Below are 24,934 nucleotides of genomic sequence, written 5' to 3' on the forward strand. Positions count from 1 at the left end.
TTGCCAGAGCTGTCTTCCACCTGGGAACAGGTAATAGAGCCGGTATGGGTGGTGTATCCCGTATGTGCACAGAGACACCGACGTGATCACTAGTGACACTAGGATGCACCTCCCAGGTTATCCTAGGGAGGAGAGTGGCCGTCGCCAAGGTCAGATCAAGTCGTCCACCTTGCACGTGCGTCGGATTACCATCATTCAACAACGCAATGTCAGGGCATTCATCTAACACGTAATTTAAGTGGCGCCCAGCGACACTGGGCCTTTGGGGGGACATCATCATTGTATGGTGGGCGTTGAAGTCCCCTCCTGTGATGAGGAGCCTGTCCACAGCAAGAGCACACACTTCTCCAAGGTCCAGTACCGCAGTATGGCCCCTGTTTATGTTATAGATGGTGTACGTTTCGTGGGCCCGATGGAGTCGAACCACAAGGACTTCTACACCATCTCCACATGATACAGGGTCTATGATTTCACTACAGGGGATAAATGACTTGACTAAGATCATGCACCCCCTAGTAGTGGTATGCGAGGGAGGGTGAAGATGCGATATCCCGGAAATCGTACCTCATCGCTCACCAATGTCTCTTGGAGAAGTATGATATCGTAATCATACTCTTGCGCAAGCGCAAGGAGATACGAGCTTTTACTGCGGAACCCATTTATGTTCCACTGTAGCAACCTTAATTGACTATTGAACAGAGCGACTTTCTTCCCTGTCGAGTTCCATTACGTCCTCATCTTGTCCTTTCCGGTCAGAAGACAAGATGGGTTGCGGCTTTTGAACAGTGGAAACATTTTCCTCCTCATCAGAAGAGGAGTCTTCAAGCCGAAGAGCACATTGACGTTGGGGCTTAGCAGCAAGCTCTTTCCTCGTCTTCAATCATGCTGTGGGTGTGGCTGGCTTGGGGGAAGTGGAAGGGGGGGAGGAGGAGGCAGAGGTGGGGGAGGAGGAGAAGAGGTGGAGGGGGAGGGAGTCCTCCCCTTTCGCCTAAGATTTTTGGAAGGGTTTCTCTTCTCTTTTAGGAGGTTCAGTACATTCGTAACAGCCTTATTCACCATGTCTAGTGTCTTCTCTGCATCACTTTCCCCTAGGGTACTTGTGATCCCAGCGACGACACCAGTCACAATCAGACCGATATCATCTTCCCTCAGGGGGATGATATCAGACGGATATTGAGGTGGAGGGGGCTGCCGTTCCTGTGCTCGTGGGGTTGGTGCTGGGGGCGTGGGCGTGGGCTTGGGTGTAGGTTTGGGCGTAGGTTTGGGCGTGGGGGCTTTTTTGGGAGCTGACTGTGTTCGAGTGTGGGGACTTTTTTTCCTCTACTACTACGCCTCCTACCATTTTCTGAACTTTTGGTGATTGTAATCCCGGGGTCGGCGCCGCCGTCCAAGTTCCCTGTCCATTTTTCCCGAGCCACGACCACCAACAGCCCCTGATCGCTCGCTTAATCGCCCGGTGGCAATAGCCCTCTTTTATACATGCATATATATATATGATATATATGTATATATCTATATATATATGTATATACATGTATATATATATATATATATATATATATATATATATATATATATATATATATATATATATACATACATAGATCACTGAGTAGTTGCCACTACCCTTCCTGATACAGGCTTGGTGGACAAGGTTTTTCTCTCCAATTCCTGATTCCTCCCGTGGCCTTTGGACTTGCATTAACCACTTCCATGCGGTGACGCCTACGTAGGCGTCATGAGGAGCAAGTGGGTACGCGATGATGCCGACGTCGGCGTTTAATTGATTTGTGGTTGGGGAAAAATACCCAATCTAGTTACTGTTCCTTACATTTTGGTTTTAGTATTCATCACAACGGCAGCAAATCTTACATCTATATCAGTGACAACCAAAAATATAAGCAAACTTTAAAATCTGCACCAAGAGATAATCATTACATTTATCACTCACGATCAAATACATAACAACTTGGTGTAGCCTATATACTTCTCATGCCTTCCGTTTTTACGGCCTCGAGTCATAGCCATACACCTCTCACTCCCTTCCGTGTTCACGGTCCCTAGTCCTTTACGTATGATCAAATAACTGTCTCCAAATGAGCTGATCTATTTCTATATTTTAAGGAGGCGTTAAATAAACTTTGGGGATATTACTACACCTAACTTCTGGCCAGAGCCCCTACATGCCTAAGTGCCGCCCCGGGGCAAATTTCTCAGTGATCCCCCTTCTTCTCCCATCACCACTTCCCATCTCCACCATTCCTTACTGCCTGTTTTAGCTATTGGCTTGCGAAACAATTAAACATATTTTAAAATGTGTATCTAATGTCCCTATTGCAGAAATGATAAGGGGAAAATATTTCACATTCTGTTGATTCTAACGCAAAATAGGCCATACTCTGCGTTTGGCCTCATCCCTACAAAAAGTCCCATGTTGAGGTGGGTGTTTTTGATTAAATACACGAGGCCGTTTTTGCGCATTTTAAACGGCCATTTTGGATTTTGCTGATCTTTTTTCCCAAAGTATTTTTTAATATCACAAGCACCTGGCTTCGCCATGGGTGCTTGGCCTGCGGCGCTGCGAGGGCTACGCCAACGTTTTTTTAATGTATGGTTTGGTTAATAAAAGAGAAAAATCCATATAGGTTTTTATTCAACATCAGTAATCAGTAATAACAACATCTTTGGACATTTTAGGTCTTTTACATGATGGAGTCCTTCCAGTTTCGCCTTCCGAAGCATCACTGTCATCATCGTCACTCCATCTCTTGACCGCCTTGATGATGATGTCTTGCCCCTTCTTCACTTCTTCTTGCCCCTTCTTCATTTCTTCTTGTTCCTTCTTAATTTCTTCTTGTTTCTTTTCCAACACTTGAAATTTTTCCTTAAACTTTAAGTCTAACAATTCCTCTAAATCTTTCCTGGAGATCAATACTTGTTCACTCGTTTGGAGCGTTCAAACGCTTTATATGACATATCGAGATAGTGCATCTGATAGTTTCTGTGGTCAGATTTAGCACCGTTCTTCACAAAATTTGAGTATCCGGCAAAGTAGTGTTTCATAAAATTGTCGGAAGCCACGTCCGTGATATCCCCGTCAAAAATCTCTAGTTCGTCAAACATTTCATCACAATATTTAAAGTATTTTAATTCCCGTAGAGTGCTGTTAAATTTAAGGACTTTTCGATGAAACTCTCTTACCGACTCTTTGGTTGTGAAAGATTTGACTTTAGCATATAGAGCGGGGAATGTTTGACATGTTCGGTCCTTAGCTGGTAAAGACGTCTGTTGGACTGCAGGACGGCTTTTGGATTTTTTTTTTCTGATCTGTCACCCATTTCCAAAAGTGGCGTTGCCGCTTCTTTTTTATGGCCTCGGATTCCTCTGGCATTTCGCCGGTCAACCGCTTGATGACAACGTGTGCGGCGTAATAAGTGCGAAATACCTTTACGTGAGTGTACTCTGAGATGGAGACACGGGTGTCCCCGTTTTACCGTAGGGAGGGTTAGGCATTGAGAGACCGGATTGACACCTGACAAAGTTTATTTTTTATTGTATATAGATCTCTTTATTTTTTTAGATTTTGTTGTGAAATTTTAGCATATTATTCTTTATAACCTTATCTTTCCAAAGGTATAAAAAGTTTTTTAAAAATCCCACATTTAGTTGGTTATTTTTTATCATATATACGAAGCCGTTCTTAGCGCACTTAAAACGGCCATTTCGAATTTTGCTGATCTTTTTTTCCCAAAGTATTTCAAATACCATCTCTTTAATTTTTGAGATTTTTTGGTGAGATTTCAGTTTTTATTCTTTTTCCTTAATTTTCCAGTAGTATAAAATGTTTTTAAAAAATTCTACATTAATTGGTTATTTTTGTTTGTGTTTATTTTCGTGAATACAACTCATGGGAGATCAAAGGTTGGTGGTGTTTATTTCGGTGAACACAACTCATTGAAATCAAAGGTTGGTAGTGAACACAACTCACTGAGATCAAAGGTTGGTTGTGTTATTTCGGTGAACACAACTTACTGAAATGTTTTTTTTTTTAACTTTTGATATCTTTGGAAAGATAAGGTTATAAAGAATAATATGCTAAAATTTCACAACAAAATCTTAAAAACTATAGAAATGATTATGATATTAAAAATACTTTAGGAAAAAAGATAAGCAAAATCCTAAATGGCCGTTTAAAATGCGCAAAAACGGCTTCGAATATTTCATCAAAAACACCCACCTCAACATGGGACTTTTTCCAAACATTTGATATTGAAAAGGTAAGGTTTCAAAGAACAATATACTAAAATTTCATTTTAAAACAATGAAAAATAAAGAAATGAGAAAAGAATAAAAATAGTGTTTGAGATCAGCAGAAATCTAGAATCATCAGCATTTTACACCCACCCTAATTAAACACAGTGAGGAAACTACCAAAGGGAGTTGAGAATTTCAAAGAGTGTAAGAAATACATTGCTTAGGAAAGAGTATTGTATTAGTGAATGTCACTGGAAATGGCATTCTTATAAAAAGATATGATAAACACTTGCGCTGATGCCTAGGAAACTAAGCAAAGTAACAAGTTGAAATTAGTCAAACACAGCAATAAATTATTAGAAGGACTCACTTTCGTAATATGATTTCACATTTGCTTATATGGCTGATGAATGGTGTTTATTAAATCGTAATCATAATGGTTTGATATCTGTTAGATAATTGTAGCCAAGGTATTTTGGTGTTTATTTTTTGTCTCAAAAATATTGAGAAATGTTTTTCAATCGACCCTGAACTTCATGAAGATCAGGCTTGACTTTATGAAGCATGCCTCTACCTAGTGAGGTGCAATATGGATCAATTTTCAACAATTACAGGGATAAAGCTGGGTTTTATCACAGTATGATACTGTGTTTGCATGATACTGAGTATCATACAAACACTTTTTGCATTTAAAATATTTACTTTTTCTATGGGATGGTTACATTAGGTTGGTTAAATTATTAGGTTAGGAGCTATTGGACAATGTAAGTTTTATGTTTGCATAATATGATAATTCTGAATTTGGCAATTTGCCCAAGTATGACATAAAGATAAAAGAACAGGTCTGGACCCAATGAACCTATTTATCATGTTATCAGATACATTATGGCTTATATACTTTTATTGGTGTTTCTGATTGATAAATATATATCAACTAAGAATTTTAACTTTAGATATGTAGTGAACCAAACTGTGATTGACTGCTTACCTTCAACTCTGCAGTGTACAAAGGCCCAGTGAACCTAAAGAACTATATCAATTGTATGAACTTCCAAATCTCATCCAATACAGGCATACATATGATGCCACAAATCCTCTGGGTATAATTATATTAAGATTGCCCATGTTAGAAACCATATTGAAAGAAAGAAATACCCAATAAATAATAAACAATTTGAAATGGGGTGTATAACCTTTGAAATAATAATACCAATAAAACAGAAATATATAAACCTGCCCTACATTGGAAAGGTGCTTTCTTTTTTGCATTTGAAAAATCAATTATTACTTTGGAGTGGTCATGATATAATGGTAGGTTAGGAGCTGTTGGACAATGTAAGTTTCATATTGAATATGCTTGTGTGATTCTAAAATGTTACTTCTTTTTGGTGATTTGAATTATTCTCTTGTTCATTCCTATTAGAACTAGTTGCTCCCATTAAAAAAACCTGATTTCTCAGTGTATTTCCATAGACTGTTGTGGTACAGGACAGAGTGGGGTGAATACAAAATGAGTGATTTCCATAAGAACCAAATGTCAAATCAGTAAGAAAACTTGTTGAATAAGTTTTCAAAACAAAATCATGTGTATAGACATGGGGGCCACAGTCACATGACAGATAGACTACAACCAAGCATACAGCTGCCACCTGAGTCACAAGGAAGGTCATTAATTTGCAAAAGACAGATAAAAAGTTGATAAGATTTGTAGTGGGAAAAGAATACATAAAATTAGATTAGTTTGCAACTACAAAAAGAAGTATAGCACTGAAAATATGATGTAATTGGGGTTGAAAATATGTACAAAGTTAAAGGTTACTCAGCCATATAGATAGTGGGATTGTAGATGGATATCAACCATTATGCACATTATTGCATTGTAAAGTGACAAGATGGATAGATTTACCATTAATTGCATAAATAGCTGAAAGGCTAGAAGTACTATCCCAAGTAAATTTTATGTGAACATGGTGAAGCAGTGACCATTAGATGGTTGCTAATGTGCTGTAGGTCAATAGAAGATGCTATATAGTAATGAAGTGATGGCAGTTGATATTTTATACATTTTGTTTTCAGACAAGCAGGGCACATAGATAATAGATGAATATTGGGAATAATAGAGGGCATAACATTGTCATAACCATTGCATATTGTGAATTGTATGAAAGTGGCAGCTTCCGACAAGTCTATAAAAATAAACACCATGTGAGAACAGAGCCTTTATTAGTATGACGTTTCGCTTGTTACATCTTTATCAAGTGCACAGTCATAATACACCTGACTGAGATTTAATAAGAAGCACTGGGGGAATGAGGGGAGGGAGGGAGAGAGGTAGGGAGGTTGGGGGAGGGGGGTCACTGAATATTAACCTTTCCTAATTTTCAGTGACCAACCTCCCCCTCCTTTCTTCCTTCCTCCCTCCCCCATTCCCCCAGTTCTTCCTATTTAATCTCAGTCATGTACATTATGACTACATGAAAAAGATGTAACAAGCGAAACATTGTACTAATTAAGGTTCTGTTCTCACATAGTGTTTATTTTAATAATATGAATTGCATGAGGGGATGGAGAAGGGGGATCACTTATTTAATGAAGCGGCCTTGCTGTGGATGTGCTTTGTCTTGCAACACTGGCTCTGACCCAGAGCAGTGGACAAGATGCAGGGATGACCTGTCATCTAGGAGGTGCCAAGATAAGAGGGAGAGTAGAGGGTGGAGGGGAGGGGAGTGGAGTCTATTAGGGATGGAATGGGTGGGAATGGTTTTTGTGCCTTTTTCTTTTTGGCTACCTCCCTTGTTAGGGGGAAAAAGCCTTTGGTATATGTATGTATGTATGTGAATTGCCCATTGATGTCATTCTCATTCACATTCTTTTGATTTTCAGAATTGTTTGTGACAAGAATCCCATAGGAATTAAGTGGCTTTAAAGTGAAAGAAAATGTCTGATGTAAGTATATATTCTTGCATGTAAAGATATTGATCTGAATAAGTTTCATATTGATAACTTTGAAGTGAATTACATTAACTTTGCTGTACTGTATTCATTTATTTATTTTCAGGTATTTGTACCTAGTTATAATTTGGGTACTTGCATATATTGTGCATCCAATAACAGCAAATCTCCTGATGAACTGTTACGCTGTGGAAAGTGCCATAGATTGGCACATAGCATATGTCTACGATCTGGGTTACCACCTGGGCAGTTGAAAGGGGACAATTTCTTTGAATTCACGTGTCAATCCTGTGCCAAGGTTGGCACAGATATTGTATTGAGAGCAAATCTGTCAGTGTAAGTACAGATATCATTGTCATCACAAATTTATTAATTTTGTTACCTTTTTATCAAGTATTTCTGTGCCTTTCATGATTCTCATGATTCTGTAAATGGTCAGTAGGTTGCCTCTCTCTTTTCTTTATTTGTGAGGAATCAAGGTATGCCTTAACTTGGTCACCCTACTTAAAATGGGGAAAAAGGCAATGATACATACATACTTGCCAGAAACTCAAACTCGCCATCACTCCCATGTGAGTGAGGGAAGTGAGAAACCCTGGTAGGGCCTGTCAGTTGTGACAAGATTTTTTTTTATATATACAGGGATTTCTTGATTTAGGTGTGTTTATGCAATTTTGGAATAACACAAGGTAAAATACTTAGTCATTTTTTCATATTACACAAATAATTTAGGTGTTCCTCATGTGTACCACCAACACGCTGTCCCTTCGTGCAGTGCTTGAATCTCAATGTTATGTGCATACGAGTACCACCAACATGCTGTCCTTTCGTGCAGTGCTTGAATCTCATTGTTATCTGCACACCACCAGTGTTGACTTCTCTCTCTGCTCTCCTCTCTCAATGCCTTACCGCAGTTTTCATCATTGCTTCTGAGCACCCTTCAACTTCTGTAGCAAGTGCCAGTACACTGAAGAGATCTAGGAAGACCTTGACCCTAGAGCAAACGCTCATGGAGAAGGCAGCAGCATCAGAAGAACAACGTCAGCAAACTCTGACAACCACAGACTTGTCCCAATGTATGGACTTGTTGAGGCAAGCGATGAAATTCATAAAAGAAAATTATCCAAATGTGGAGAGAAGCACTGCAGTAACCAGAGGAATGATAAGCAAAATGGCCTGGTATGAAGTCTTGCTGAAGGAAAAACAATCAGAAACAATCTATAACAGCATTCTTGAATGAGCATGAGACAGAGGTGAAGTCAGAGGCAGGACAGTCCAGTGAGTGTGAGGCAGAGGCAGAGTCAGAGGCAGAGCTATCCAATGACTGAGATAATATGAAGCTACATAATGGTACAGCTTAATATAAACATATACAAGTAAGCAATAGTAAAACTTAACTTCTTTATAAGTTTGATATCCCACAACTCGTATCCTTCAACTTAATCTCAGCTGAATGCAATACTCCAGACTTGGTTATGTACTGTGCAATTTAGTTCAGTAATCATGTTCACTTTATACAATTTTTACAATACGTGATCCCTTCAGGAACATATCCCTCACATAAATTGTGTTGCCACCTATGGGTAGTGAATGTGAAATTGAGTGTGACAAAATTGCTGCTATAGTGGCATTCTGTGGAGGAAATCTCTAAAAATACAGGAGTTACAGTGCATTCGGTGCAATGCTGGTTGTTACATTTCAAGGATGGTGGGGGGGGACATCACTACCTAACCCACATCAGTGCTGTGGCAGACCCAGGAAACTCACACCATGCACTTTAAATGTTATTAAGCATGAAATAGACAAGTCTCCTCATGTATATGCTAAACAAATTTAGCAGGAAAATCCTAGGTTATTAGGTGGTGTGTCTCTTCGCACAGTGCAACGCTGCTTGCATGAAGACATTGGCGTGCATTGCTTTAAGGGGAGAAGGAAGCCCCTCTTTACTAAAGTACAGAATCATAAGCGAGTGAATTTTGCCAAGAGATATGGTGAATGGAGCATTGACCAGTGGAGGAAGGTACTTTGGAGGGATCAAAGTACCTTCACTGTGACCAGCAACCAACCTGGTTATGTGTACTGCCAGCCTGGCAATGATCCTCTTCAGTCACTGTACATCACCTCTACTGTTAAGCACCCTGACTTGTAAATGGTATGGGGTTGTTTTACATTCTGTGGTGTGGGGCACCTTGCAGTGCTGCCTAAACATGAGAAAATGAATCAGAACAATTATCTAGAGTTGTTGTGCAACTACAATCCAACTCGTTTAATAAGTGGAAGGCTGATTTTTTTATGCAGGACAGTGACCCCTGCCACACAGCTAAAATTATAACAAAGTGGTTGAAAAATTGTGAAGTAAAGTACTTTGAAGACTGGCCTGGCAACTCTCTAGACCTCAGTCCTATTGAGAATCTTTGGAGTTTGATGAAAATAGGTCCAGAGAGGTATGACACCTCATCACTCCCGAAGTTGGAGGCAGCACTGCGCACAATCTGGGCAGAGTTCTCAGTGGAAAAGCTTAACAATCCTGCTGATAGTGTCCCTAGAAGGCTGATGGAAGTCATCAAACAGAAGGGAAATATCACCAAGTACTAAAGGAGTAAATGTTCCATAATAAATTTTGTTGTACCCTTTTTCTGACATTGATACAATTTTTTCCTTGTTGATGTTTTGGGAAGGGTGTGGCATCAATACTTATGGTGGCTAATGTATATATAAAAATCCCAGTTTTGGATCACCTCCCTGTCTGGCTAGGGTTGTCAGTAAACAATGCAGCAAGCCTGCAGTGGATACCAGGACTTGAACTCACAACCTCCTGTGCATGAGTTAAAGTTGGTATCCACTGGACTACTGCCCAGCCCAATGCATATATATGCCAATAAGAATAGTTGCTACTGGAGTAGTATTTCTTTAATATTCTGATTTCCAGAACACATTTGCTACTTCTCACATTGTACAACCTCCATATGAAGAACCCTCTTGGACATAGAAAAGGACTCTTCCATTGGAAGCTGCATATCTACAAGTTCATCAGTCAGCACTGGAATGATCTCTTCCAGGGCAATGGGTCAGTTATCTCTTTTGTCATTGTTTCATCCAAGAGGCCAGCATTGGGTGCCATTTCACTTGTCTTTAGGTCCTATCAACATCCTCACTTCTATCAGGGTGCTTAATCATGAAGGACTTACAATCTGTTTTGAGACCTGTCTCTGATGAGTCATTCTGCCTATTTTGTTATTACAGACTGAGGAAGAAAAAACGTAGTCTTCAGGGTACTCTCTTGGCACATCTGTCACATTATCCTGACTTCTTTGTTGGAGGACATGATTTGAATAATGATGGAGGGTGGTATAAGTTGTGTCAAGTTTTACCTCCAGCTGTACTCCTTCATCAAGAAGCTCAGATGGATATAAATACTAATCTAGGGGGACCCACTAATAAGAAAGCTAGATTTGAGGTAAATTTTATATGTGTATTTACCCAGTTGGATCTCATGGTGTCCTGTCTCTGTATCTTGCCATATCTAACTTACTCTTAAATTTTTGTATTGTTTTTGCTCACACTATTGTTTCGTCTAGTATATTCCATACAGCCAACACTCTGTGGGGAAAGCTGGTTTTTTCATGTCTCTTCTATAACTCCTTTTTTGAGTTTCCATGTCCTCTAGTGTTTTTTTTTTTATCCAAATTTAATAAGTCATCTTTATCAAGGACTTCTACACCTTTCATAATTCTGTAGATGGTCAACAAGTCACCTCTTTCTCTTCTTTGTTCTAGAGTCACTAATTCTAGTTTTGACAATCTGTCTTTATATGATGTTTTTTATAGTGTTGGGGCCATCTTCGTAGTTGCTCTCTGGATTCTCTCAATTTTCTATATATTCTTTTTAGTACTGGGTGACCATAGTGTCACTGTGTACTCCAATTTGGGCCTTATCAGTGTGACTAATATTTTCTTTACCATTTCTTCATCCAAGTAATTAAAAGCCACTTTTATTGATCTTAGTAAGTCAAAGGTTTTGCCAACAATTTTGTTTATATGTTTGTCAGGATATATCTTTTGTGGTGATCACTTCCAGGTCTTTTTCAGATCCTGCTTTCATTATTTCTTTTTCACTAATTTTATGTTGTCCAGATATCCTTTTTTTACTTTTTCCAAATCCCATTATGTTACATTTCTTATGTTTTACTTCTCACTTCTGACTCCATTCCCAGACCCTATTATGTGTGTGTTTGTATTTACCTAGTTGTATTATATGGGAAGGGGAGCTATGGTTGAAATGACCTGTCTTTGAATCTCTCAGCATTTAGTTTGTTCTTAAACTCTTGTATGGCTTTTGCACACACTATTGTTTCATCCAATTTGTTCCAGACATAAACCACTCTGTGTATAAAACTATTTTTTTGCAGATCTCTTCTATAACTATCCTTTTTGAGTTTCTTCCCTTGTTTTTCTTTTATCCCACTTTAATAGGTCTTCTCTGTCAAGGATTTCCATGTCTTTCATGATTTTGTAAATGGCCAATAGATCCCCTCATTCTCTTCTTTGTTCTAGGGTAGTTTAGACAGTCTTTGTTCATATGTCAATTTTGAGTGTTGGTGCCATCTTTGTCATTGCTCTTTGGATTCTTTCTAATTTCTTGATATTCTTTTTTACACTGGGTGTCCATAGTGTCGCAGCATACTCCAATCTTGGTCTTATCATAGTGACTAATATTTTTCTACCATTATGGAGAGGGGGGGTCGCCGATTTAATAAAGCGGCCTTGCTGTGGATGTGCTGTGTCTTGTGACACTGCTTCTGACCCAGGGCAGTGGACAAGGTGCAGGGATGACCCGTCATCCAGGAGGGGCTCAGATAAGAGGGAGGGTGGAGGGGTGTGGAGTGTATTCAGGGATGGAATGGGTGGAAATTATTTTATGCCTTTCCCTTTTTGGCTACCTCCCTTGTAAGGGGGAAAAAGCCTTGGTATATGTATGTATATGTATGTATTACTTCATCCAAGTAATTAAAAGCCACCTTTATTGATCTTAGTAAATTGTAGGTTTCTCCAACTATTTTGTTTATATGCTTGTCTGGTGACATGTCTTTGTTAATAATTACTCTTAGGTCCTTTTTGGAGCTTTCTTTACTTCCTTTGTACCAATTTTATATTGCCCTTTATTCTTTTACTTTTTCTGAAAGGGGCATTGCAAAAGAGAGGAATGTCTGTTGAGGATGGATGGGAGAGGACAGAAGATAGGGGTGAATGGAGAAGGGTTGTGTACGGATGATGCTGTGATGCATGAGGGGAGTAGGTGGGGGATGGGAGGTGAGGAAGTATGTATGAGAAATAATTTGACACATCCCGAAGGGATTTTTCCCCGTCTTCTCCTTTTCTGCATGAGGGAACAGAGGGGGGGTCACTGATTTTATGGAGCGGCCTTGCTGTGGATGTGCTGTGTCTTGCGACACTGCTTCTGACCCAGGGCAGTAGACAGGATGCAGGAATGACCCATCATCCAGGAGGTGCCAAGATAGGGGTGAGGGAGGAGGGTGGAGGGGAGTGGAATATGTAGGAAATGGAATGGGTGGGAGTGGTTTCTATGCCGTTTTCTTTTTGGCTACCCCCGTGTAAGGGGGAAAAAGCCTTTGGTATATGTATGTATGTACTTTTTCCAAACTCCATTATACTACATTTCTTGATGTTGAAGTTCACTTCCCAATTTTGACTCCATTCCCAGACTTTGTCCAGGTCTCTCTGTAGTGATTCAGTTTTTTTCTGTATTTACTTTCTTTAGTAGTTTTGTGTCATCTGCAAAGAAGTTCATATAATATTCTACACCTTCATCCATGTCATTTGTATATATAGCAAACATTATCGAAGCTAATACTGAACCTTGTGGGACTCCACTTATCATTTCTTCCCAGGTCAACTTTTTGTCTCCAAGTAACACCTTTTTTTTTTCTCCTTTTCAAGAAATCTTCCATCCATTTCAATAATTTTCCTTGTACACTTGTTGTTTAAATTTTTTTTAATAGCTTTTTGTGTGGTACTTTCTCAAATGTCTTTTGTACATACATATACCAAGGGCTTTTTCCCCCTTACAAGGGAGGTAGCCAAAAAGCAAAGGCATAGAAGCCACTCCCACCCATTCCATCCCCTACATACTCCACTCCTCTCTACCCTCTTCCCTCCTTATCTCGGCACCTCGTGGATGACATGTCATCCCTGTATCTTGTCCACTGCCCAGGGTCAGAAGCAGTGCCGCAAGACACTGCACATCCACAGCAAGGCCGCTTCATTAAATCGGCGACACCCCCCCTTCTGTCCCCTAATGCAGAAAAGGAGAAAACGGGGAGAAATCACTTCGGGCTGCGTCAATTTATTTCTCATACTCCCTCAACCCCCTTCCCCCACCCACTCATCTCATGCATCACAGCATCATCCATACACAACCATTCTCCTCTCCCATCTCTCCGCAACAGACATTCCCCTCTTTCCCAATGCCCCTTTTATCCCATCCATCCATCTTATCCGAGGATGCCCCCTCATATTCACTCCTTCCACCTCTGCCTTCCGCATTCCTTATACCAGTCTTTCTTTGTTCATTCTTTCCATGTGTTCAAACCATCCCAATACTTTTTCATCCACCCTATCTCCCAACTCCCTTTCCACCCCTGTTCTCCTCCTCACATCATTTCTCACTCTGTCCATCCTAGTAACCCCTATCATACTTCTCAGACACCTCATCTCAAACACATTCAAACCCCTCTCTTTCTCCCTTATGTTCCATGTTTCTGCCCCATACAGTGCTATCGGTGCAATCACTCCTTCATACAATCTCCTCTTCTCTTAGCATCCATTCCCAAATGTATATTTCTCATTACACTTTTAATCCCCCAAGGCACTTACTCGCTTCTCTCAATCTACATTCTACCTTCACCTCCACTCCTCCCTTTCCCACCACATTCACAGCCAAATATCTAAAACTATCCACTTCCTTCAGTCTCTCTCCCTTCATACTTCCAGTCTGCTGCCACTCTCTCCCCTTGTACATCTCATCACCTTACATTTACCCACATTCATCTTCAACTTCCTTCTTTCACACTCCCAAACTCTTTCACTAACTTCCTCAATCCCTCCTTTGCTCCTGCCACAAGCAAAGTGTTGTCAGCAAGTAACAACTGGTTTATCTCCCACTTTTCTCCATTTTCTTTAACCATCTCCAATCCCTGACCCACTACCCTTGCATGTACCTCTCACACCACCCCATCCATGTATAATTTGAACAGCCAATGTGACATAACACATCCCTGACAAAGTCCCACTTTTACCTCAAACCACTCTCTTCATTTCTAATCCTAACACAAGCTCTACTATTCTTGTAAAAACTCTTGACTGCTCTTAACAGTTTTCCTTGTATCCCATATATCTTTATTACCTCCCACAGTGCCTTCCTGTCTACCCAAAATACATCCTTACCTTTTCCTAAAGCTTTCTCACACATCTGTCTTACCACAACTATCTGATCTACACAACCCCTACCTGTCTTAAACCCGCACTGTTCCTCACCATTTACTCCCTCTGTTCCTCTCCTAATCCTCTCAATCAAGTTCCTCCCATAAGCCTTCCCAACTACACTTAACAAGCTGATCCCTCTGTAGCTACTACATTCACATTTGTCCCCTTTTCCCTTGTAGAGTGGGACTATACAGGCACCCCTCCAGTCCTCCGGCACTCTACCCTCTCTCCAACAAACATTAAATGACCTCACCAGCCAGTCTTGATTGAGAGGATTAGGAGAGGAACAGAGGGAGTAATTGGTGAAGAATGGTGTGGATTTGGGATGGATAGAGGTTGCGTGGATCAGATTTTTGTGGTGAGGCAGATATGTGAGGAAGCTATAGAAAAAGGAAAGGATGTTTTTTGGGAAAGGGTTTTTTGGATCTGGAAAAGGCTTATGACAGGGTGAACGGCGGGGCCGCCGTGGGAGGTTTTGCAGATATATGGGATAGGAGGGGAGCTTTTAGGTGCTGTCAAGAGTTTTTATGATTGTGGTAGAGCATGTGTCAGGATTAGAAATGGAGAGAGTGAGTAGTTTGAGGCAAAGGTGGGATTTCATCAGGGATGTGTTATGTCACCCTGGCTGTTAATCTATACATGGATGGGGTGCTGCGAGAGGTGAATGCAAGGGTAGTGGGTCAGGGGTTGGAGATGGTTAAAGAAAATAGAGAAAAGTGGAAAATAAGCCAGCTGTTGTTTGCTGATGACACTGCACTTGTAGCAGGATCAGAGGAGGGATTGAGGAAGTTAGTGACAGAGTTTGAGGTGTGTGAAAGAAGGAAGCTGAAGATAAATGTAGGTAAAAGTAAGGTGATGAGATGTACAAGGGGAGAGAGTGACAGCAGGCTGGAAGTGAGCATTAAGGGAGAGAGACTGGAGGGAGTGGATAGTTTTAGATACTTGGGTGTGAATGTGGCAAGGAAGGGAGGAGTGGGGGTGGAGGTAGAGTATAGATTAATAGAAGCGAGTAAATGCCTTGGTGGATTAAAAAGTGTAATGAGAAATAGACAACTGGGAATAGATGCTAAGAGGAGGTTATATAAAGGAGTGATTGTGCCGACAGCACTGTACGGGGCAGAAACACTGAACATAAGAGAGGAAGAGAGAGGGAGTTTGAATGTGTTTGAGATGAAATGTCTGAGAAATATGATAGGGGTTACTAGGCTAGATAGAGTGAGAAATGAGGAGGTGAGGATGAGAACAGGGGTGGAAAGGGAGCTGGAAGATAGGGTTGATGAAAGAATATTAGGATGGTTTAGACACATGGAAAGAATGAGTGAAGAAAGATTAGTAAAAGAGGTGTGGAAGGCGGAGGTGGAAGGAGTGAATATGAGGGGGCATCCTAGGATGAGATGGATGGATGGGGTAAAATGGGCATTACATAAGAGAGGAATGTCTGTTGAGGAAGGATGGGAGAGGACAGAAGATAGGGGTAAATGGAGAAGGGTTGTGTATGGATGATCCTGTGATGCATTAGGGGGAGTGGGAGGGGGATGGGGTGTGTGGAAGTGTGTATGAGAAATAATTTGACGCAGCCCAAAGGGATTTCTCCTTGTCTTCTCCTTTTCTGTATGAGGGGATGGAGAGGGGGGAATTGCCAAATTAATGAAGTGGCCTTGCTGTGGATGTGCTGTGTCTTGCGACACTGCTTCTGACCCAGGGCAGTGGACAGGATGCAGGGATGACCCATCATCCAGGATTGCCAAGATGAGAGGGAGTGAGGAGGGTGGAGGGGAGTGGAATATGTATGGGATGGAATGGGTGGGAGTGGTTTCTATGCCTTTTTCTTTTTGGCTACCCCCCGTGTAAGGGGGAAAAAGCCTTTGGTATATGTATGTCCAGGTCTGATTGTAATGATTCACAATCCTCCTCTGTTCTTACTTTTAGTATTTTTGCGTTATCTGTGAAGACATTCATATAACACTCCACTCCTTCATCCATGTCATTTATATATATGGCAAACATGATTGGAGCCAGCACTGACCCTTGCGGGACACCACTTATCATTTCTTCCCATTTCGAGTATTTGTCTCTAATTACTACCCTCATTTTTCTCCCAGTCCGGAAGTCTTCCATCTATTCCAATAATTTACCTCCAATGTCACCTATTGATTCTATTTTTCTTATTAATTTCTTGTGTGGTACCTAATCAAATGCTTTTTGTAGGTCTAGATAGGCACAGTCTGCCCATCCATCCCTCTCTTGTATTATTTCTATTAGTCTCGAATAGAAGCAGATCAGGTTTGTTGTATATGATCTTCCTTGTCTAAATCACAGTATAATAAAGTTGCATCATTTCTCTATGAATAGATGTCTTCAATCACAGACAAAATGATGTATGACTGGTCCATAGGGGTGCCCCATATAGACCCTAAAGAATCAGCTGCATGCTACTGAGCAGTTTTTTACCCCACAATAACATGCATCCAATATCCCAGACGGGGATGTTTTGAAATAGCAGGGATAAATCAACTGCTGTAGAAATGTTGATACACAGTACTAAGATAAGAGAAGCATTAAGTGTGTTTCGAAATGTATGTAATAGGTGTGTATTTTGACTCAGCTACCCCTATATAAGGAGGAAAGCACCTTTGGTATATATGTATGCTGATGTATGTAATATAAAATTATTTGTATTTATTTATTATCAGGAAGGAAATCCCATGGATAGGTTCACAGTTGAAGAAATTTATGTGAAAGAGGAAGTGGCAGAGCTGCCACTGGATGAGTCTTCTTGTGGATCTTGGTACTTGGAAAGGGATATTTACAAACCTCAGTCATCTTTGCCAAATTCTATATTTGAAGATGACTACGAGGAAGAAGTAGGTTGTTGATTTAGCTGTTTAACTAGTACTGTATGAGTTTTAGAGATCAGTCTGTTAAGTGTAGTTGATAAGGTGGTGTGAATTAAGAGGATTAGGAAGGGAACAGAGGATGTAATGGGGGAAAAGCAGTGTGGATTTAAGAGGAAGAAGGTGTATATGGCAAGTAATTTCATTTATTTATTTTTTATTTTATTTATTCATTTGTTTTATGGAGGAATGTGCAGAGAGCAGAATTGCTTGTCTTTTCCCTGTCCCATTTAGTCACCTTTTATAACATACATGGGATAAAATCATCTATTGCACACCAGAACCAAATATAGCCAGTGCACTATTGTATTAAGATGATCATGAGACAAATTATTTATTTTTACTTGAATGCATGTTTTGTGTCTTCAACTTCAGGTGATTTTTGTCTTTTCAGGAAGTAGAAGTTAAAGAGGAAATTAAGATAGAAGAGGAGGACTTAGAAGATTCTAAAGAAGACATTGATTTTGGTCAAATAGATGTGATAGACAGTGATTTAACCTCGCCATCCGGGGTGGTTTCTGTAAGTGAACTTCAACAGCTTAAGTTTTCACAGTTGTCTCTTTGTGAAAAAATGACAGTTAAGAAAAGAGGCCGTTCGACACCTGATATCCAAATATCTCAGCCAGGAATAAGTAACAACAAGAAGTATATTCGTAGCTTTAATTCTGACTGGTACCAACGGAAAAGTTGGCTTTGTGGCTGTGAAGTAAAAAATGCATTGTTTTGCTTCCCATGTTTGTTGCTTGGAGGTGAGGTAACGTGGACAAAAGATGGTTTTAGAAATATAAACAAAATGAAAGAAAAAACTGAAAAACACGAGAAGTCAAAGAAGCACATTGAAAATGTGGTTTCATTGTCACTTTTGGGAAATATAAATATTAAGGCGAAATTTAGCAAGGAAAAGACTTTCAATCAGTGAGCTTAACATAAAGGTTAAAAAGAACCGTGAAATTTTATCCAAAATAATAGACTGTATTTTCTTTTGTGGAAACTTTAAAACTACCTTACATGGATATGATGAAAAAGACGATTCAGTAAATCCAGGGGTATTTAAAGAATTAATAAATTTTGCATCTAAATTAGATCCAGATTTGAAGAATTACTTAGAAACCAGTATGGTCTTCAAAGGTGTTTGTAAGACTATTCAGAGTGAGATACTTGACTGCCTACTACAAATATACCATGAGGAGGTAAGGACAGAAATTAGAGAAGCTTCCTTTGTAGCTGTCATGGCTGATGACACAACGGATGTTTCAGAACATGCTCAAATGGTCATTGTTGTACGGTATGTCTTGAATGGAGAAATAATTGAACATTTTTTTGGATTCTTTACTCCAGAAAATCAAACTGCAGATGGTATATCAAAACATATTCTAGAACAATTAAACACAATCCTTCAAGGAAATGGACAAAAACTGATAGCTCAGACATTTGGTGGTGTAAGTCTAATGAAAGGCAAAAAAGCAGATGTTCAAGCAAAAATAAAGTCAGTTTATAGTAATGCACATTTCATTCACTGTTATACACATCAACCTAATTTGATAATAAGAAATTCAGCAATTGTTTCACAGAATGTAAGAATATTTTTCTCTAACATTTTGGCTATCCCAACATTTTTCTCAAGATCACCCCAATGTGTATCCATTCTGATGAAGCATATGGATGTCAGCATTCCACACTCATCCTCTACAAGTTGGAACCTTAATATATGGACTGTAAACAGAATTCATGAAAATTTGCAGCTTTTAAAAAGCTGCTTTACTGAAATTCAGTCAACATCAAATGTAGATCAGACCATTGCAGAAGCAACAGGAATTTTAAGATGCCTTAATGATGATAATTTTTTGTTTTGGTTAGAGCTTTTTCATCAGATTATGCTTCATGTTGAAGTAATTTACAACCAAATGCAATCTCAAGAAATTAGTGTGTTTAAAGTCAGTGAATATATAAAAAAATTCAAAACAGCTATTTTAGAAATAAAAAACTCAAAATACTGTGAAAATCCTTCAAAGACACTCATGGAAGAAGCTAAGGAAGTGTGTGACTGTATGTGTTTTGATATAACGGATAGATATTCTTTCACTAAACACTTGGTAGCTGCTAAATTGTTCAACAAGAAAAGCTTCCCTAGTTTTAAGAAAGAACTGCCTACAAAAGAGATAATTTTGACCACTGAAGCATATCCCATGATTGACAAAGAAAAGCTTGAAACTGAACTAAAAGTATTCTATTGTAGATCCGATATGCATGAATATTGCAAATTAATTGAGCTGCTGAAATTTATCTTGGAAAATGAATTAGATGAAGTTCTTAGTGAAATTACGAAACTGATAAAAATCCTCTTGACAATACCCATGACTACATTGGAGCCAGAACGTTGCTTTTCAACTCTGAAAAGAATAAAAAGTTTTCTAAGGAGCACTATGAATCCTGAAAAACTAAATGCACATGCAGTGCTTTCAGTGGAGAAAAAATTCCTTAACAGTCATCTGGAAATCAAGGAGAAGATTATTAATCTCTTTGCTCAGAGTGAAACAAGAAAAATGGATTTCATTTTTAAATGAATGAATCAAGGTTGGACTATAACAATGTAGGTTATTAGTAAGTAAAAGATATATATATTTTTTTAGGATTTTATCAAGTTTATGTATAAATTGTCTTTGTAAATGTTTGTTTCATTTTACGCAATATTAGAACAATGGTTAAAAGTGTTCAGAAGCAGCATCCCCATTAACTTTAAGTATAAGCTGCCATTGGCCTTTGTCTTAAATGATGGTACGCTCATATGCTGCACTAGACAAGGAGGTGCCAAGAGAAGTTACATGTCAGGTTGGTAATATACACTATGATGCTACTGTAAATCAGCGATTCTCAAACTGCCCTATGACTATCCCCTAAGTGTACCACAGAATTTCTATGGATAGGTATGTGTACTTAAATTTGTTATTGTTATTGATATTACTGTTGTTATTATTATTGTGGTGGGACTTCAAGGATGTGTTATGTTGCCTTGTCTGTTCAATTTATACATGGATGGGGTGGTGCGAGAGGTAAAGGCAAGAGTAATGGGCGGGGGTTGGAGTTAGTTAAAGAAAGTGGAGAAAGGTGGGAGATAAGCCAGTTGTTGTTTGCTGATGACACTGCACTTATAGCAGGATCAGAGGAGGGATTAAGGAGGTTAGTGACAGAGTTTGGGAAGGTGTGCAAAAGAAGGAAGTTGAAGATAAATGTGGGTAAAAGTAAGGTGATGAGATGTACAAGGGGAGAGGATGGCAGTAAACTGAAAGTGAGTATCAAAGGAGAGAGACTGGAGGAAGTGGATAGCTTTAGATACTTGGGTGTGAATGTGATGGGAAAGGGAGGAGTGGGGGTGGAGGTAGAATGTAGATGGAGAGAAGCAAGCAAATGCCTTGGTAGATTAAAAAGTGTAGTGAGGAATAGCCACTTGGGAATGGATGATAAGAGGAGATTGTATGAAGGAGTGATTGTGCTGACAACACTGTATGGAGCAGAAACATGGAACATAAGAGAGGAAGAGTTTAAATGAGTTTGAGATGAAATGCCTGAGAAATATGGTAGGGGTTACTAGGCTGGATAGAGTGAGAAATGAGGATGTGAGGAGGAGAGTGGGGTTAGAAAGGGAGTTGGAGAGAGGATTGCTGAAAGAGTATTGGAATAGTTTGGACACATGGAAAGAATGAGTGGAGAAATATAAGTAAAAGAGGTGTGGAAGGCAGAGGTCCACAAGAACATGAAGTGTTTGGATCTGATTAGTTTTGACTTACCTGGCTTGAACCCAAACTGCTCAGACCTCTGAAACTTTAACAGATGTGAACGAACTTGTGTCAGCAATGGATGGGCAAGCACCTTATCTTGAACACTGAGTAGTGTAATGCCATGGTAGTTGTTGCAGTCCCTCCAGTAACCTTTCCCCTTCCAGATAGGGATGACCAGATCCTTTTTCCAGTCAGAATGGATAATACATGACTGCTAGACAGGAGACAGCACAACATGCAACCTGCGGATCATGATGTTGCGCATACCAGCTGCCTTTCTATCCTTCAACTTACAGACATCCTCTTTGACCTCTGTCAGAGAGGGCGGAGGTTTGTCTGTCAGGGGATCAGCAACAGCCACCCAAACACCATCAAGGGGAAGCTGTCTGCTTGGAGGGTCACCCATGAGCAACTGCTCAGAGTACTTGGCAAAGGGGCTACACCCTTCTGTACCTGACACTAGCTCATTATCATCTATTTGGACTGTACTCCTGTGGGTCACAGATTTGGAGTGGAGTTTCAAAGGGCTCAGTAAGAAGGCCTAAGGTCATTTGCATTAAAATGGCCCTCGACATTCTCAGTGATTCCTGTGACATACTTCTTATCCATCTTCATATGAGCTCTAGTCTGCCATTTCTAAGTTCTGAATTTGTCCAGGTCCTCAATCACTCTGGCAGCACAGGTCAACTCTCAACTCTACAGTGTCTCCTGCAATGTCACACCCTCCTCGACCTTGGGCACTTCAGTGCACTCCTTGGCAGGTTTCAGAGTTTCACAATTAAAGGTGCCCCACAGTTTTTCAGGGTTCTGAAGAGTGCCAAGTACTTCAAACTGATTAGAGATTGCTACAGCATACTCCTGGGCACACATATCCCTAGTGCTCTCCTAATGAAACCCAGGTGGATTACACCTTGGGATTCTCCAGGACTTCATACACAGTCTGACTGTTGTGACCACAAGTCTGATCAGTACCAAAGAATTCAGCACTCTGATGAAACCACAGTTCTACAACATCTTTTAATGAGTACTAAGATGTATGTGATTGATCTCCTTGGTCACTCTGGCATTACTATACCATGTCCATTAGTATGGCTATCATCTGAAGGTGGAAGAGAAAAGAGGGATTGATTGTGGCAGTGGGAGGAGCCAAGAAAATGATGGTAATGGAAGAGGAAAAGGGAAGAAGTATAAGAAAAGATGGGGTACAAGGAGCTTTGAAAATAATGAAAACTGGTAAGGTACCTGAGTTGGATGGGTGTCATGCAGAGTGTCTGAAGAAGGGAGGTACAGTAATAGTGGACTGGATAGTGAGGTGGTTTGATTTGTGTCAAAGTGACAGGAAAGTGCTGGAGAAGTGTCTGTATAGTTCCACTTTACAAATGAAAAGGGAACAAACATGATTACATAAGTGGAGCATGCTGACAGGAGACCTTTTGGTCCATAACTAGGTTGGTTGCAAAAAAAAATATATAAATGATAAGAAAAAAGAAAAGAAAAAAAAAAAAATTATGATAATATGAATAATGATAAATAAGATAATACATAGGTATAGTTAAATGATAAACAAACAGGTAAACAGTAAATAATAATAAACTGACAAATAATGATAAATGAAATTCAAGAAAATAATAAATAAACAAATAATACACAAATAATCAAATAATATAAAATAAATGGCAGTCATTACAGTCATTTCTTGTCAGATTCTCATTCAGTGTAAGAATTTTGTCACTTTTGATGTCAATCCCCTTTATAATCTTAAATACCTGTATCAATTCGCCTCTTGAGTCTATGCTTTTTTAGGGAAAACAGATTCATATGTTTTAGTCGATTTTCATATGATTTATTTTGATATTTGGAATCAGTTTTGTAGCTCACCGTTGTACTTTTTCCAATCTGTCAATGGCCTTAATGAGATTCAGTGACCATACAGAAACAGCATATTCCAAATGTGGATGAACTAATGATTTATATAGCTTGTTAATGAGAAATGTGCTTTTGAAGTCAAAAGATCGTGCAATCAGTCCTAGAATCTTATTTGCTTTCTCAGAGGCTGAAATACACTGCTTAGATGATTTGAGATTGTTACTGATAAGTACCCGTAGATCCTTCTCACTATCCACTTCTGTTAACGAAACTCCAAATAACTTGTAATCGTACTTACTGTTATTTTTACCTATGTGCATAACCTTGCATTTACTTGTGTTAAATTTCATTAGCCACTTTTCAGAGCATTGCTGTAATTTATCTAAATCTTCTTGAATATCTACTTGATTGAAGTGATCATTTGCCATCCTGCACAATTTTGTATCATCAGCAAATTTGGAGACAATAGATTTTAGTCCGTGGTCTATATCATTTATATATACTATGAATAGAAGTGGCCCAAGAACGGAACCCTGAGGAACTCCACTCATAACATTTTTCCATCTAGAAGTTTTTCCATTTAAAACAACTCTCTGTTTTTGATCATTCAACCAATTTCTAGTCCAACTTAATAGGCTGCCACTTACTCTGTGTGAAGCTAATTTAGTAAGTAGTCTTTCATGGGGGACGGTATCAAAAGCTTTTGCAAAGCCTAGATATGTTAAATCTAAATTGTTTCTTTTGTCATAATTCGAGATTATTTTGTTGTAGAATTTGAGTAAGTTAGTCACGCAAGAATGTTTCCGTCTGAATCCATGCTGGCTATCATTTATCAAACAGTTACTTTCTAAATGATGTTCGAGAGCATCTCTGCCTATGATTGAAGTCAAGCTTATAGGCCTGTAGTTATTTGGTTTCTTTTTGTCACCTTTTTTGAATATTGGAGTGATGTTAGCTGGCTTCCATTCTCTTGGGACATCTCCGGATATGATGGATTTTTTGAAAATATGGAGCAGCAATCTCATTTTTCATATCTTTTAAGATTATTGGATGCCAACTGTCAGGCCCTGGTGTTTTATTAATTTTGAGTTTCTCTATACACTTTTTAATTTTTTCTTTTGTTACATTTACCGTAGTAAGTTTAAGCCTAGATTTTTCACAAATTTTAGTTTGGAGTTCACTTTGAGGTGTTTTATTTATGAATACTGAGCTAAAATAGTTTAAAATATTACACATTCCTTCATTTGAATACTCAAGTTGACTGTCAGCAGATAATAGTGGACCAATGTGATTCCTAATAACCTTTTTATCTCTAATGTGACTGTAGAATTCTTTGGGATTCTCTTTGGATTTATCAGCAATATTAATTTTGTATTGTCGTTTTCAAATTTTTAATTGTCTTTTAAATCTCTGTATTATTACATAACTTTGATAATCATTAGGTGCACCCGAGCATTTGTATTTGTGATAACCTTGTCTCCTTTTAGCAATACTTTTTTCATTTTTTTTTGTCGAGCCATTTTGGGCTAGCCTGATTTGGGGGATGTCTGTCCTTAAACGGGATGTAAGTATGAATCATCTTGGTAAGCGTATTTTGAAATATTTCCCAAATCTGATCTACAGGTCTTTCGCATAAAATTGCCTCCCAATCTGTAAACTGAAGTTCCTGATGCAGTCCTATGAACTGAGC

General features: G+C 39.2%; 2 protein-coding genes across 2 annotated transcripts; both read left to right on the plus strand.

Moving 5' to 3' along the window:
• The first annotated feature begins 4,371 nt into the window (after positions 1-4,371).
• Positions 4,372-18,521, plus strand: LOC143028461 (uncharacterized). Its single transcript, XM_076190597.1, has 7 exons — positions 4,372-4,418; positions 7,138-7,200; positions 7,313-7,542; positions 10,136-10,273; positions 10,450-10,663; positions 17,402-17,572; positions 17,997-18,521. The coding sequence occupies exons 2-7, from the start codon at positions 7,192-7,194 to the stop codon at positions 18,519-18,521; spliced, it is 1,287 nt and encodes a 428-aa protein (XP_076046712.1). The 5' UTR covers positions 4,372-4,418; positions 7,138-7,191.
• A 196-nt stretch (positions 18,522-18,717) lies between these two features.
• Positions 18,718-20,166, plus strand: LOC143028465 (zinc finger MYM-type protein 1-like). The gene has a single exon (XM_076190611.1). The coding sequence runs from the start codon at positions 18,718-18,720 to the stop codon at positions 20,164-20,166; it is 1,449 nt and encodes a 482-aa protein (XP_076046726.1).
• The last annotated feature ends 4,768 nt before the right edge of the window (positions 20,167-24,934 follow it).

The sequence above is a fragment of the Oratosquilla oratoria genome, chromosome 1 (assembly GCF_046742065.1).
Source record: "Oratosquilla oratoria isolate Oo_2021 chromosome 1, ASM4674206v1, whole genome shotgun sequence".
Classification (NCBI taxonomy): Eukaryota; Metazoa; Arthropoda; class Malacostraca; order Stomatopoda; family Squillidae; genus Oratosquilla; species Oratosquilla oratoria.